Below are 14,022 nucleotides of genomic sequence, written 5' to 3'. Positions count from 1 at the left end.
TTTTTGTTGAAAGTAAAACTGAATACAGGTGGAGGATCGGGCAATGTAGTTGATTGGCGTGTTTTTATTTGATACAAAATATGAAAATGGCGTTTTTCTAAAAAAGATTTGCTTCCCGAATAATAATTAAAAAACTGCAGATGCGAAGAAAATTGTATGCAGTCTATTTCACAGTAAGCCTACCAAATAACATCAGTTTTGGCATGTTTTAAGTTTATTAGATTGGCATGCATATTGCACACCAATCTAATAAAGTAGCCGCTACTGTCAGTGCCTTCAGCAGATGGCGGCAATGTGTGTGGACCGCCAGTTGTACACTAATAATGTTTGTAACTTGTGTATGAATTAGTGAAAGTGAACCTGGTCATTGGCCCCTTTAAAATAAAATACGTTGTGTGTAAGCAGTTCACAATGTTACATACACGTATATTAATGGTAAAATCCAAAATATTACCATTGTGTGAATAGGCTACAGACTTGTAGGCTATCCCAAATGTTGTAGGCTAGATAATTTCCCATGAGGCAGTGAGTTCAATCACGCGCGCATCATTTGTTCAAAATAATTTCCTCCAGAATCAAGGACAGGTGAGACTAAAACCCAGCAAATGTTTTACTAAACTTGCAAACTTCACTGTCAGCTTGGAGTGCATCTTTAAATATTTAACTTGTATACAATAAAACACATTGAAACGAAATATGAAGTGTTCACCTGTCACAACTATGCTAAATGCGACTGTTAAAGGCTAACTGATTCAGACAGGGAGTTGACTAACTAGTTAGTTCTCTATCCAGAATTATTAAATTTTACCAGATAAAAGTGTAATAATTTGAATGTTTGCAAGTCTAGTTCGTTGAGTCTACTTTGCCGCTAATTTTGTGATTGTATTTTAACTTGCTAATATTTATTCGCTGTGTAGTTTTCTACGTCACACTTCTAGTCAATAAAAAGTCATGGACCAACCCAAAATGGACCGTGAGAAAAGTGAGTAGCAACAACTAGTAATGTGAATTTCGGATCATTGAAAACATTAGTACACCTGTAGGCTAACACATTTCTAACTTATTTTAGTGGAGCTTGTTGGCGTCACCCACGTTTTGGATGCCATCACATTTTGGGCACAGGTACACGTGGTTCACGTTATAATTGTACAATCAAGGCATGTAGGCTAGTCGGTGTACAATTTTCATGATTTTAGTATGATTATAATTTGCTCTGTGTAGAATGTCAATGAGGACCAAGCAATTGAGGCGATGAGCAACATTTTGGCACACAAGTGTCCAGAATATCCAAGGTTGTTTGGAACCCCAATTCCTCAGAAGGTAAGATGATCGGACAACAGGCGTATTGGAAGGCATCTTACAGTTGACCTAGATGAATGCGACTGTCTAGAGTAGACTAAATCCGAATTGTATGTCCTTCTTGTGCAGATATATGGGGCAATGTTCTCTGAGGACAGCTGTTGGTATAGATGCAAGGTCCAACAGCAGATTGATGATAAGGTGAGGAAGCAGTAAGCCGTTTTAGAAGGCCTTGAGTTTGATGATTTTGAACAAACAAATCCATACATATTTATTTAGTTGTGTAGCGAATTAGTGGTTTGATTTTTTTTATTTTAAGCGGTTTCTATTTCCCTCATTTAAAATTAAACGAAACCATACAGTAGCCTACCATTTACCACAGACAACAATAACAACTAAATCTATCCTGTTGTTGTACAGGTCCATGTGTCCTACATTGACTATGGGAATTCGGAGGTTGTCAGTCGATCAGCAGTTGTTGAACTGCCAGTGGATTTACAGTCCCCATCATTGGCCAAGAAGTACAAGTTCTGGGGCTTCCATGTGTCCAGTGACCATGACTCTCAACATTTCAAGCAGGTAAGACTGCTCAGTAGCCTGTCCTTAAGGTGTTGGGATGACTACAAAGATGTGCCTGTAGTGTTTTTCCATTAATCTTAGAAACATGTGTGACAAAATAACTTTTCTGGTGTGCACTCAGGGAAAAGCCTTCTTACAGAATTTAATACTCGGTAAGAAAGTACGTATCCAGAAGAAGTCAGTCTGCTTCGACGGGACAATCCTTGTTCAGGCTTTCCAGGGAAACTTGGACATTGGCGAAGAGCTTATGAGGATGAAGTTTGCCAAGCAAAGTCTACCGGGGAGTAATCAAGAGAGCTCCGTGTCCCGGCCCTCCCTCCAGGACTCCCCTGCCCTGCTGGCCCACATGCTACTGGAGAGAGGCCAGGGAGAGGGAGACGTCTCGGCCTCACCAGTCTGCATGCCCAAACTCCGCCCGGTCTTAAGTGACCAGATACCTCAGTCAGTGAAGTAAGACACGATCTAAGAGAACATGGCAATATCACAGTACTCTAGAGCTGATTTGAGAACAGATATATACAGTTATTCTGTATTAACGTATTCTTAATTCAAATATTTGCTTATTTTTCCGCCCTGTCATTAATCTCTGAAGTTTCTTTTTCCCACATTCCAATAAATGAGGGAACTTCCACATGTGGGTCTGATGGCTTGAAACAGACGAAGAACATCTTGGTTTTCTTAGCTAGGAACAACAGAGGCCTTTTATTTAGCTTCCTCTGTCTGTGGTCTGGATTACCTGCTACAGCTGCTGGGGGGTCTGTCTTCCTGCTGGAGTAGCTGTCTCTGGTGCAGGGCTGATACTGCTGTCTCCTGCTCCCTCTGGGAACCATTCTCCACTATCAGAGCTCTGCAGGTTATGTTTATAGAGCAACAACACCTCAGGGGCCTGTGTTTCATCCTTTTCACTTTGAAATGAGTTGTCTCTCAGTGTAAAACAGTATTGGCACCATTAAGTTTCTCTGGGATTTAGGAAAGATGGGTTTTGTGAGTGATAAGGTCCACGTTGTTTACTTTGTCATGGTTTCAAGGAAGAATACAATCCAACTACAAATGACTCATCATCCCAAGTGAGTCAGTTGAGAAGGGGCAAACCTGGGCCCGTACAGTGTCTTTGTGTTAAAGGGAACCGTTTGGAGTGTTTTGCAATGTGGTGATCAGTGCTGATGTACAGTTCATTGCTGGATACTCAAACTGATACAGTTAAGGCTTATAACCTTTAATGGCTAACCTGATCTTTTGTCTTTATGTTCAATAGGGAGAAAAACACTGTCGCAGCCCCACAGCCAATCGACTCAATCAAAATAAACATGGAACTGGATGTTTTGGTGGAGAATGAGAAACTGAAGGCAGAACACGATGCTCAGCAACAGATTACCCAGCAAAAGGAGAAGGAACTGAGTGACACTCGCTCAGAGCTGCAGGTTGTTCTCTGAAAGTAGACATCTCCAGTCACAGCTACAGGCATCTACAAGAGCTTTTCTCAACCCTTGTAATCTGGACCAACTACCCTGCATGTTTTAGGTGTCTCCCTCTTCCTACACACCTGATTCAAATGAATGGGTCGTTATCAGGCTTCTGCAGAACTTGATTGACAAAACATTCATTTGAATCAGGTGTGTCGGATCAGGGAAACATCTAAAACGTGCAGGGCTGTAGGCCCAGAGGATCAGGGTGGAGAGACTGATGTGTGCATCGACACTGTCGTGTGTTATCACTGTTACAGAGGCTGAAAGAGGAGAACCTGAGAGAGACCGAGAAGTATAGGGTGGAGAAGGATCTGCTTCGGGGCCAATCGGAAGAGCTTGAGAAACACCTGCGAGTTGCAAAGTTTGAGCTTGAGGTGAGGTTGTGAGAGGTCTGTGCATTAATCACTCTTGCTATTATGGGTGTGACTACACTTAGGCCTACCAAACAAGCCATGTGGATATGCAGATATTATTAAGTTATAACAGCTTAAAGAATAATGTAGTTGTTCATCCAAACACTCCTTCTATAATTGGATTTCATAAATGTTAGGAACATTTAATGAATATGTACATAAGTGGTCTTTTTGTTGTTGGCAGGGTCATAAGTATGGAAGTGCAGTGGTAGTGCAGGTATGAGGACGGAGGGACGCTGTAGGGTTGCAGTCAGTAGTGATGTTGTGTGTTTGGACATAAAGGTCTAGGGCTGATGTTCTCATTAGCTTCTCAGTCTGTATGTTTGTCTACAGCTGGGTCTCTAAATGAGACTCTGGTGTTTGTTTATCTCTCCCCCATGCCTAGTCTGCTAGGGAAGAAATGCAAAGAAATGAGAAGGAAATGGATAAGCTTGTGGACTCTGCAGTGTCTGAGCAATTCTGCCGACTGGCAGAGAAAGTCATTTCTTTGAGGGGATTAAGGTACTGCAAGGCTTCAAAATATTGCAGGTGTCACACCCGCTTATGCTGCGATTATTTATTAACAGGACGATAATATTGAAGTGACAGCATGTATGCAGCCACTGAGCTGCCTTTGCCTTTCATGAATGGTTTTTCATGTATTTTGATGGACCAGGGAAAGAAGCCCGGGTTTAACAGATAGTGACAGCCTGATGGAGTCTATTAGCACAGTCATAAACGACAGCATCTCCGCCCCTGGCACCATGGGGAAGTTGGATGCGGCACGGCATGATTACATGCAGGCCCAAGAGAAGCTGAGAGAGTGTGAAACGGTGAGTTGTCATCTTGACGGCAATCATGTCCCATCAGAGTACAATTTTTTTTGGTGTGAAATGACCGTTTTGACCTCAATTGCACAGATGGAGCAGCTTGGGGATTTGATCACCAACAGAAACGAGGTGCGCAGTGTGCTGACTGCCACTGTGGAAGCCTTCTTGGAAGAGGCAAAGAGTTTGCCTGTCAGAAAGCGCTTAGAGAAACTCGAGGTACAAGAACTAACAATCCAAGTTTCTGGAAGAGTTTGTAAATGATGGGCTTTTTTGAATCAGATCAACTTAATTGGAAATCAAATGCTTATCTACCAATGTCTGAACGTTTGTTCATGAATGTTTGAATCCCACAGGAGGTGAGCATGTCCCTGGCTGCAGTCTTTGGTCTGTTCTCCCCAGAAGAGGTGGACGAGCATGCCTTTGAGCAGTATTACCAGTGGAAGACCCAGACACACCAGCAGTCCAGCAGTGTTCGAGATGAAACGGACAAGGCCCTGGGTGCCCTGTGTACCTGGTCTGAGAACATTGGCAAGGTACAGTACAGTCCATCACAGGGTTAAGCCAAACAATCAAAAAATACAATGCATTTCAAGTTGTTGTTGAGTAATACAATCCATAGTGATCATGTTAATCTTTGTTCTGTTCAGTTCTTCTGTCTGTCCAATAATACATCAGTGAGTGTGACAGACCTAATTGGTGGTATAAGTGAAATCCTGAAGCAGGCAGAGCTGCATGTATGCAAGGAGATGGATGTCTCTAAATCAGTGAGTTTGAATGGTTTCTAAATGTTAATTCAGTGAGGTCTCCAATCCAGCATACAGTTCCAGTGCCCTTGTATTAAGTTTGTGGTGTCTCTAGGTAGCCAACAACCAGAACAATAAGGTTGTGACCAACGCTTTTCACAAAGTGATGCAGCACATTCATGAGGAGAAGAAGGTCCTGAATGATTTGATGGAAAAGTACCTGATGAATACTAAGGTGTGAGAATAGTTTTTGTCCCAGAATTGTCTTGGAAGAATCTTTTGGAGGTAGTCTTCCACACAGGCTCCCCACTCTCCTATCTGTGTTCCGTTTAAGGGGGAGATGCTGCAGTGGCAGAATGCCAGCCCCACGCCAGACACCCTCTTCTCCATCAAGAAGCGCATCAGGACTCTGAGGTCCCAACTGCGGTGGAGACAGGTGGAAGAGAGTACTCTGGAGGAGGTGATGCCAGGCACGGGGAAACAGGACTGTTGATTTTGGATGGCACAGGTATTGTAAACACTAAAGATGCTGCTTTGCCCCTGTGCAGTGTGAGGAGCTGGACTTAACAGAGATCTTGAAGAAGAAGGAGGAGATCACGGAAACCCGAAAAGCCCTTTTCCAAGAAATCGCACGAGAAAAGGAGGAATATGTATGTGTGGCTAGACCTGTTTTGTATAAAAACATTTTTTATACATCAGTACATCCATAAGTTTTCTACCACTTTTAATTTGATAGACCAAGCTAAGTGCACTTGTAGAGGCTGGCTTCCCAGAGCTTCCCTTGCTCTACCCGGAAACAGACATCCACAGCTTTATGGTGAGCAGCTCTGCATCGCACCCCCAGAATCACACAATCAAACACCACAAAGCATGTCAGGGTGCCTGTGAGGTGTTGGGTGGTGTGACAGGAGGTCCTGGTGTTTTTGTGCAGAGCTCTGGAGGTCTGCTGGTGAGTAGTCTGGACAAAGACATGTTCGATGCTGAGCCTATGAGGGAGCTGAGTGACCACAGACCGCTGGTGCACACGGAGTTCCAGGGACAGAGGGTTATACTAAAGGTGCCTGATAAATACATATTTGTAAAATGATCCCATTCTTATGTGGAGATGAATAAAGGCCTTGTAAAGTGATTTTTTTACCAAGCCCCCATATGAAAGCTACTGTAAACGTACTCTTGTTACTGTAACAGTGAGGTGATCTGTGATTTCCCCCAGAGTTACACCGTGAACGAGGAGGTGGAGGAGAGGGTTCTGGAGAGAACCGCCCAGTTCCACCGGGCCAGGACACAGGGTGAGGCTGTCGCTGGGATCCTCTCACTCCTGGCTCTGTTCTTCAGCAAGGTACTGAACTGGATCCATCTCATTGCCCCAACCAGTCCACAAAACTGTTTCCGTTGCCTCTTGAGCCGTACTGCGACCATGACATGTCTGCCTCCTTGTACTGTGCCATCTTTACCTGTCTCTTGCAGTCTGATCCGCTTGCCTATGTAATGGTGCCATATTTCCCTAATGGGAGTCTGAAGGCCGTTCAGACAGCCAGTCCCTTGTCCACCTCAGTGAGTTGTCCCTAATACTGACGTACTGACTGTCCCTGTCCCCCTCTGTGGTTTATTGAAACTTTTTATCTACCCCTGTGCCCCATATCCAAATCCCTTGTGGAATGCTCAGAGAAGTTCACCTCCCTGTTTATTGCCTGGTTGGATTTTCCAATGTATTACTAGCCCCTTCCCAATCCACTCTGATCCTAGGTGCATCACGGGAAAGGGCTAGGCAGCTGACTTGGGTCTAAAAGCGCTTGTCTCTCAACAGGAGGTTTGTAAGGTGATGAAGGGAGTGGCCCAAGGACTAGAAAGTCTGCATGCTGTGGGCATCACACACGCCTCTCTCAACCCCAGCAATGTGTTCGTCCTCAACCGGCAGCAAGGCATGGTGGGAGACTTCGACTTCACCAAGACACCTGTGAGTGAGCTGGACTAGCCTAGCAATGCATAGCCCTGTATGAAGTAGAGCCCGACCGATAAAGGATTTTTAAGGCCGATACCGATACAAATATTTGGTGATTTAAAAATCCGATATCGGCCGATATATAAAAATATATTTTAAAAATCCAGAAACGCGTAACAAAACAAACTGATTTCCCTAACAGTAGTTATTTGTAGTTTACATTTAGTCACTTTTAGCAGAAGTTCTTATCCAGAGCGACTAAGTACAGGGACATTCCCAGAGGCAAGTAGGGTTAAGTGCCTTCCCAAGGACACAACGTCATTTGACATGGCCGGGAATCGAACCAGCAACATTCTGATTAATAGCCCGATTCCCTAACTGCACAGCCATCTGACTCCTGTTATTATTTCCTCACTAAAATAATATGTTAATGCAGTTTCTGATAAATAAAATGTATAAAAATACAAACTTAAGATATGAAACTTAAAGTCCTTGGAACAAAAACACAATTAAAAAAATATAAATATTCATTTATCGGGATTATAAATACCGATAGTTTGGAAAATGCCCAATATCGGACGATTAATATCCTTCTAGAATGAAGTCACGTTCACCATTTGATATTGTGCAAAGGATGTATGATTGCATTACAGTACTACATAATACAACCTTGTTAGTTTTGGTTGATTTTCAAGATCCTTTGCTGTCCCCCAGCATGTTGGCTCTGTTTTCCCACATGAAGTGCCCATTATGTAAAGATTGATGTGTTTGTGACGGTTCCAGGAGCAAAGGGCGGTGAGCAGAGGGATGGTGGCAGGTTCTGTCAGCCTGGTGGCCCCAGAGCTTCGCCAGGGCTCCGCTCCCCCATCTCCAGCCAGTGACATGTTCTCATTTGGCTGTCTCCTGCTCTGGGTGAGAGGATACCTCACCATTCAGATCATTAGTCTAACAATCTCACACTGAGCACACGATGTAGGTAGCTCTTGCCTGTAGAAAGAATATTGTCATGGAAAAGTCTTGGTCGTCCCTTTTTTAAAATATATACTGTACACAGAGATGCTTTTACAGTCTGAAATGCAATGAGCACATAAGCACCAGTCGTTTTTTCACTCTACAGCTTCATGTCCCAGATTTCAATGGTGCATTGAACACGCTTGATGAACTGAAACTGGTAAGTGACGTCGGTTTTCCCCCAACCTCTTTTTCCCCCTTGTGAATCGCATTGTGTTGCCTTCTGGTATGAAATAAAAGTTTGACTTGATTAAATGTCCCAATTATTGAACGTCTGTTTTAATATCTGCTACCTCTGACTAGTCATTTAAGCTATTTCCCTTTACTCAAAATGTAAATGTTGTGTATTGTCTTTGGTCAGGTTCCGAAACTGCAAGCTCTGCTCTCTAAACTGCTGGTGTCTGAAAGAAGGCTGACTGCTGTGGAGGTCCTGGCTGACCACTACTTTCAGTCAGACGAGGCATGAGAAACTATTAGGGGAACTTGTTTGATGGCATACTTTTTTATTTTTAAACATTTGTTTGTCAAGAGTTTAGATGTGCACATATTTGTTTCTGTTCACCCTTTTTAGATGTGCAATTAGAATGTTTAATCACCCAGGTTATGTTTGCCTTATGCTGCAGTTGCTTTGCAAAGAATAAAAAAGATTCTGACATTTTGTATGGGAAAAGATGGTGTGTTGAATGTTATTGACAACCTTGGTTGAAAAATTATGTTGTGTGCAGACTTGGCTCCAGAACAAATTAAATGGGGGGGGGGGGGGGGGGGGCGGGGCATTTATTTTCACAAGGGGAGCACGCATTTACAAAGCATGTATGAGAGTCAAAATAAGAGCAGACCTGCATATTCTGCAGGAAGTATAGCCATCTTGATATTTAATGTATAGCCAATGCCAGTATTTCTTATTTATACTTTAACAAAATTATTTTTTGAGGGGCACAGCAATCCTTTTGGGGGGGGGGCGGGGGGCATTTCCCCGTCAATGCCCCTTGAAGCCGACCCTGGATGTGCACAGTGTACTTACCTGGATCAAGATGAGGTAAGATGCAGACTGATGTAGCGCTTGGTATATTCCACAAACAGAAAGTTATCTGGAGTTAGACTTTTGAGGTTTTGCTTTTGGATACTTTTAAACATAACCTCTGAAACATGCTGTCTGACTCCTGATTTGACTGACATGTTCTTTGTTGGCACCAATCTCCTGTCACATTCCCCTAGATAATGCTTTTTCTATACTATACTTTCTATTTTCAGGAATTGGGATTGCATTGCACTACACAAACAATTTCTAGCCTAATTCTGAGAGGACTGCAGACCATCCGGACTCCATTAGACATTTGGACACAATTGTTTCTGTCGACCCTGTCTGAAATAGAATTGTGTCAAACCACTTTTTGCATTACAGTGTCACTAGATTGAGCGCCTGTCTGTTGGGTTTGTGAGGCACACACCCAGGAGGTGTTCAAACTATTCAAAGACGTTCTCCCTGTTGATTTGTTTTGAAATGACAGGCTTTTACATAGTTTTACATTTGGCAAAGTGAAACCTTTTGGTGGACGTGGTGGAAACTAATTTAAGTCTTTAAGTATAATGAGTCAGTTAGATGGAGATAAGAGAAGGATTATTCATGCATCTTAAGTACACGTAGGCTATAAACAATATATTTTTACGGAAATGTCTCAAATGTTCATTTGAGTGAAGGCTTACTTTGACGAGCAAACAAGTTAGGCTACAGTAGTCTATATACCACCTGCTGTGGTGATTGACGTTCTTTATACTGTTCACTGTTATGTAGAATCGTTTCGATTCATGTTTAATGAGTAAATTTGCCCATAGCCCTTTTCAAGATAAGCTCTGACAGTTTTATACAGAAAAACAATGAAATTCAAAAGGGTTTAATTAAGTTTTCAAATGCAGGTTGAGGGGGTACATCATGCGTCCGGATTGCGTCCCGGGGGGGGGGGGGGGGGGGGGACTCATCCCGGAAATGAGTCTCTGCAGGTTGGGATGTCTGAAATGGTCGAATCTGTCTCGAAGTAGAAGCGATGGGGACCTAGCTGGCCTTTGATATTGGCTTTGTGATTATAAATATTTCACATGCAAAAAAGGTTGGGTGATAAATAAATAAACGTGTTGTACACATACAACCAAATCTGTGGGTGACAAACTGACTCACTGAAACATACCCTCCATGTATTATTAATACAGTTTCAAGTAGGTACTTTTACTGATGCAATAAAAATCGTCATCCTTTCTACGAAAAAGTGGGAAGATGACGTTTGCCTTCTTTGGGCACTCTTCCTCCTCATCGCCAATGCGCCCTTTGTGCAGCGTATTATAAAACTCACACGATGTTAGGAACCTGACAGAGTTGGATACAGTAGCTCAGTGAAGTACATACGCCGTTGTTTACAAGGAAATGTGAGTAAAAACTATATATTTTCCTTGCTGATATTAAAAAGGTTCTCATTGTATAGGCTACGGAATACATTTGTGAATATTCATTATTTAATTTTGATAGAAAATGTAGTTTGAGAAATTTCATTTATCAATTGTTTGATTTGCTCATATGTTTTCTACTTGTGATTTGGGTGATGTAGATGCGCCCAAACGCAGCGATGGCACTTGGTGTGCTGGCTCTCTGCGCGCTGATTTGCGTCCACTCCATGATTGACGCGTATCCATCCAAGCCAGCGAGCCCCCGTGAAGACGCCCCCCCAGAGGAACTTGCAAAGTATTACTCTGCGCTCAGACACTATATCAACCTCATCACGAGACAGCGGTGAGTTTCCACGACAATAGGTGCTGTTGTAAAGTCTGTATTACATAGGCTATTGTAGTGTGCAACAGTAAAACGTGAACATTGAAGACTGGTGTTTCTTTGTATGTTTGGCAAGATGTTTAAAAGTAAGAATAAAAAAGCATGTTGCTTCTATAAATGTATTTCCTTTTCTTTAATATTTAGGTATGGTAAAAGATCCAGCCCGGATACTGTGTTCTCAGACATGTTACTGAGAGAGAGTGCAGAGAGCATCCCACGATCATATGGAAGGTGGGGGCAATTATTTTAATAGACATCTTTACAGACCATTTTTCGTCTTAACATATGCGTAAAAACGCATCGTGCTACATAACGACTAATAATTGTATGTCGATGGATTATGATCATATTAGCATCATATCGTGTTTAGCCAAACTTTAAAATTGTTTCACCTTTTTTTTAAGATGCACGTAACTAGTTTTTTTTCCACAGATATGATGACCTCTGGTAAAGCCAGACTGTTTCTGTGCAATCAATGTATTTCAACTCCGTGTATTTCACAGACTGCCTGCTCATATGATGGACATATCATATGTCATATATTGCATGCAGCTGCATATTTGTGAAATAAAATTTGCTATGTAACTATTCACGATACTGTAACTGTTGCTTCTGTTGAATATTGACAGTAAACCAGTGATTCAAAAGTTTTCAGTGGTCTATGTCTGCCAGTGTTGGCATGTTACTGTTATAGCACTGTAACCAAACAACTTAAACATTGTTTATTAAACTCTTAAAACATACAGTATGCACATCCCAATTCATCGGTGACTTTGACACCACTCTTTTAACAAAACAAATACATATATAAACACATTTAGCAAGTAATCATTAAATACAATGATGATAGTATGTTGTAGTATGATGATAGTATGGACCACGGCATTATACTGCACACATTAAAATAGAAAGTTACATGCCGGTAATGTGATACTGCCTTCAAGGCAGTATACTCCAACACATATCCACAGAACTATAATATTCAACATCGTACTTTGAGAGATCCTTAGTGATATGAGGTAAGAGCCAATAATGGCATGAATGTTGAGTAACAGTAAATTACTGTCTCTGTCTATCTCTGTCTATCTCTGTCTATCTCTGTCTATCTCTGTCTATCTCTGTCTCTCTCTCTCTCTCTCTCTCTCTCTCTCTCTCTCTCTCTCTCTCTCTCTCTCTCTCTCTCTCTCTCTCTCTCTCTCTCTCTCTCTCTCTCTCTCTCTCTCTCTCTCCACATGTTTTAACATTACAAAACACATTCCACTACACTCCAAATCAAGGTTTTCAAAAAAGAGGTTAGAAATATTGGCATTCAGATGTGTGTGTGTGTACACACGTGTCTCCTGAGGCTACCCCCGGAACAATGAGGACAGAACAGTCAGATGTGTGTGTGTGAGTGTCTCCCAATGCTAGCCCCTGAACAAAGAGGACCTGTTTGCGTTGTATATGATTGTGTGTGTATATAGGGTCAGATGGCTGAGCGGTTAGGGAATCGGGCTATTAATCAGAAGGTTGCCGGTTCCATTCCCAGCCGTGCAAAATGACGTTGTGTCCTTGGGCAAGGCACTTCACCCTACTTGCCTTGGGGGGAATGGCCCTTTACTTACTGTAAGTCACTCTGGATAAGAGTGTCTGCTAAATGACTAAATGTAATGTAAATGTGTGTGGAAGTGGGAAGTCAAGGTAACGGAGCTCTCCGTCAGCCCTCGGAGAGCCCCGGAGAGCTCAACGTGCACCCCCTGAATTTTCTAACAGTGCGTTCACACTGCAGCGGAGCGGGCGGCGCGTGGCGTCGGCTTCCAATTCATTTTCAATGAAACCAGGCGTTGACGCTCGCGTAGGGCATTGTGGGAAGGCGAGCGGAGCGGAGCGTTGCAAGTTGGATTTTCTCAACTTTATGTAAATGAGGAGCGTGAAAACGCTAGCGTTGGCCAATCGGATTGTTTTCTTGTTTCTTGTAAAGTAGCAACCTTTGGTCATGATAAACATTTCTAGGTTTCACAATTTCAAGATGGAGGAGAAACTTTTCGTATGTGTCTGCACACCCAGTTCTGTTCAGAACAAAGTTACTAATGTGACGAGCCTGAATTTAAAGATTACATTAAACTAATAATGCATGGTGCATGGTTGCCGATGTCGTCATTGTTCCTAGTGTGTATTTATAGCCTACTTTTAAATTCAGTCTCGTCACATTACGTGACTGTTCTGTGCCACTGCTAGCCCAGCCTACAAACGACTGGTTGAGTGACCGGTGGCGTAACATGTATTCTACTGTAATCTTGCACTAGTAAAATCATGCACTTACATAAATGTTGTGTAAAAGTGGTATTTTGATCGATATTGTGAGTACATGAACCCAAATCTCCACGCTTGGCCATGACTACCAGTGACCTTAGGGAACTACAACTCTGTATTAACTTGTCTAACACGCCCCCGAGCGTGGTGTACTGTGGGAAGGCAAGCGATGCTTGCCATGTTCGGTCGTTAAAAAACGACCGAACATGTTCTGTCGTTTCTGTCGCCGAAACGACCGTTAAAAAACGCTGCAGTGTGAACGCAGCGTTACTATCCGTCGTGAGCGACGGAGAGCTACGGAGACCCCCTTGGCTGTGATTGGTCAGTATTAAGAATCGCTTGCATCAGGGGCGGGGGCGGGGTTGCCAGGATAAACAGGACGAACAGAATCCTTTGACCGCCATTGCTGTAAGTTTTCACAATTCATATTTCAGCTAAACAGTACATGTAAATCAGCATCTGAATTAAAATGTGACGATAAATAGGCAATGTAGTTGCTGAAAATGTGCGTATTTTATTGATGAAACGGCTAATTTGTAAATTTGCTCCGACTTCTCGATAACCTAGGTAAATAAACACTCCACGACGATTTACAAAAAACCGTTGCGCCACCTACTCTTCTGGCGGTGAATTGTTTTCAGCACCCA

The 14,022-nt window shown here is 42.6% G+C and overlaps 2 protein-coding genes across 3 annotated transcripts; both read left to right on the top strand.

The window, feature by feature from the left end:
- The first annotated feature begins 86 nt into the window (after positions 1-86).
- stk31 (serine/threonine kinase 31) lies at positions 87-8,917 on the top strand. 2 transcript variants are annotated; one of them, XM_062466773.1, is made up of 26 exons: positions 87-585; positions 918-982; positions 1,070-1,122; positions 1,222-1,320; positions 1,429-1,500; positions 1,720-1,878; positions 2,000-2,328; positions 3,134-3,299; positions 3,602-3,718; positions 3,942-3,974; positions 4,143-4,258; positions 4,413-4,569; positions 4,657-4,782; positions 4,920-5,099; positions 5,214-5,330; positions 5,425-5,544; positions 5,644-5,769; positions 5,858-5,959; positions 6,046-6,126; positions 6,241-6,366; positions 6,523-6,648; positions 6,777-6,863; positions 7,117-7,266; positions 8,035-8,163; positions 8,369-8,422; positions 8,624-8,917. In XM_062466773.1, exons 2-26 carry the CDS (start codon positions 952-954, stop codon positions 8,726-8,728), a joined length of 2,961 nt encoding a protein of 986 aa, XP_062322757.1. In that variant the 5' UTR covers positions 87-585; positions 918-951; the 3' UTR covers positions 8,729-8,917. The 2 variants fall into 2 exon arrangements, with proteins under 2 accessions (XP_062322757.1, XP_062322758.1); XM_062466774.1 differs by lacking the exon at positions 3,942-3,974.
- Positions 8,918-10,605: 1,688 nt separating this feature from the next.
- On the top strand, positions 10,606-11,801 carry LOC134023894 (peptide YY-like). The gene is made up of 4 exons (XM_062466255.1): positions 10,606-10,683; positions 10,863-11,044; positions 11,228-11,314; positions 11,516-11,801. The coding sequence occupies exons 2-4, from the start codon at positions 10,863-10,865 to the stop codon at positions 11,532-11,534; spliced, it is 288 nt and encodes a 95-aa protein (XP_062322239.1). The 5' UTR covers positions 10,606-10,683; the 3' UTR covers positions 11,535-11,801.
- The last annotated feature ends 2,221 nt before the right edge of the window (positions 11,802-14,022 follow it).

The sequence above is a fragment of the Osmerus eperlanus genome, chromosome 7, assembly GCF_963692335.1.
Source record: "Osmerus eperlanus chromosome 7, fOsmEpe2.1, whole genome shotgun sequence".
Lineage (NCBI taxonomy): Eukaryota > Metazoa > Chordata > Actinopteri > Osmeriformes > Osmeridae > Osmerus > Osmerus eperlanus.
The sequence above is the reverse complement of the archived record's forward strand: the minus strand, read 5'-3'. Positions and strand labels throughout refer to the sequence as shown.

Excerpts from the sequence above, each read along its gene's own strand:
- LOC134023894 (XM_062466255.1), top strand. The coding sequence starts at position 10,863 with ATGCGCCCAAACGCAGCGATGGCACTTGGTGTGCTGGCTCTCTGCGCG. Across the intron at positions 11,045-11,227 it reads AACCTCATCACGAGACAGCG|GTATGGTAAAAGATCCAGCC; the intron begins GTGAGTTTCCAC and ends TTTAATATTTAG.
- stk31 (XM_062466773.1), top strand. The coding sequence starts at position 952 with ATGGACCAACCCAAAATGGACCGTGAGAAAA. Across the intron at positions 1,123-1,221 it reads CCATCACATTTTGGGCACAG|AATGTCAATGAGGACCAAGC; the intron begins GTACACGTGGTT and ends TGCTCTGTGTAG. Across the intron at positions 8,423-8,623 it reads CGCTTGATGAACTGAAACTG|GTTCCGAAACTGCAAGCTCT; the intron begins GTAAGTGACGTC and ends GTCTTTGGTCAG.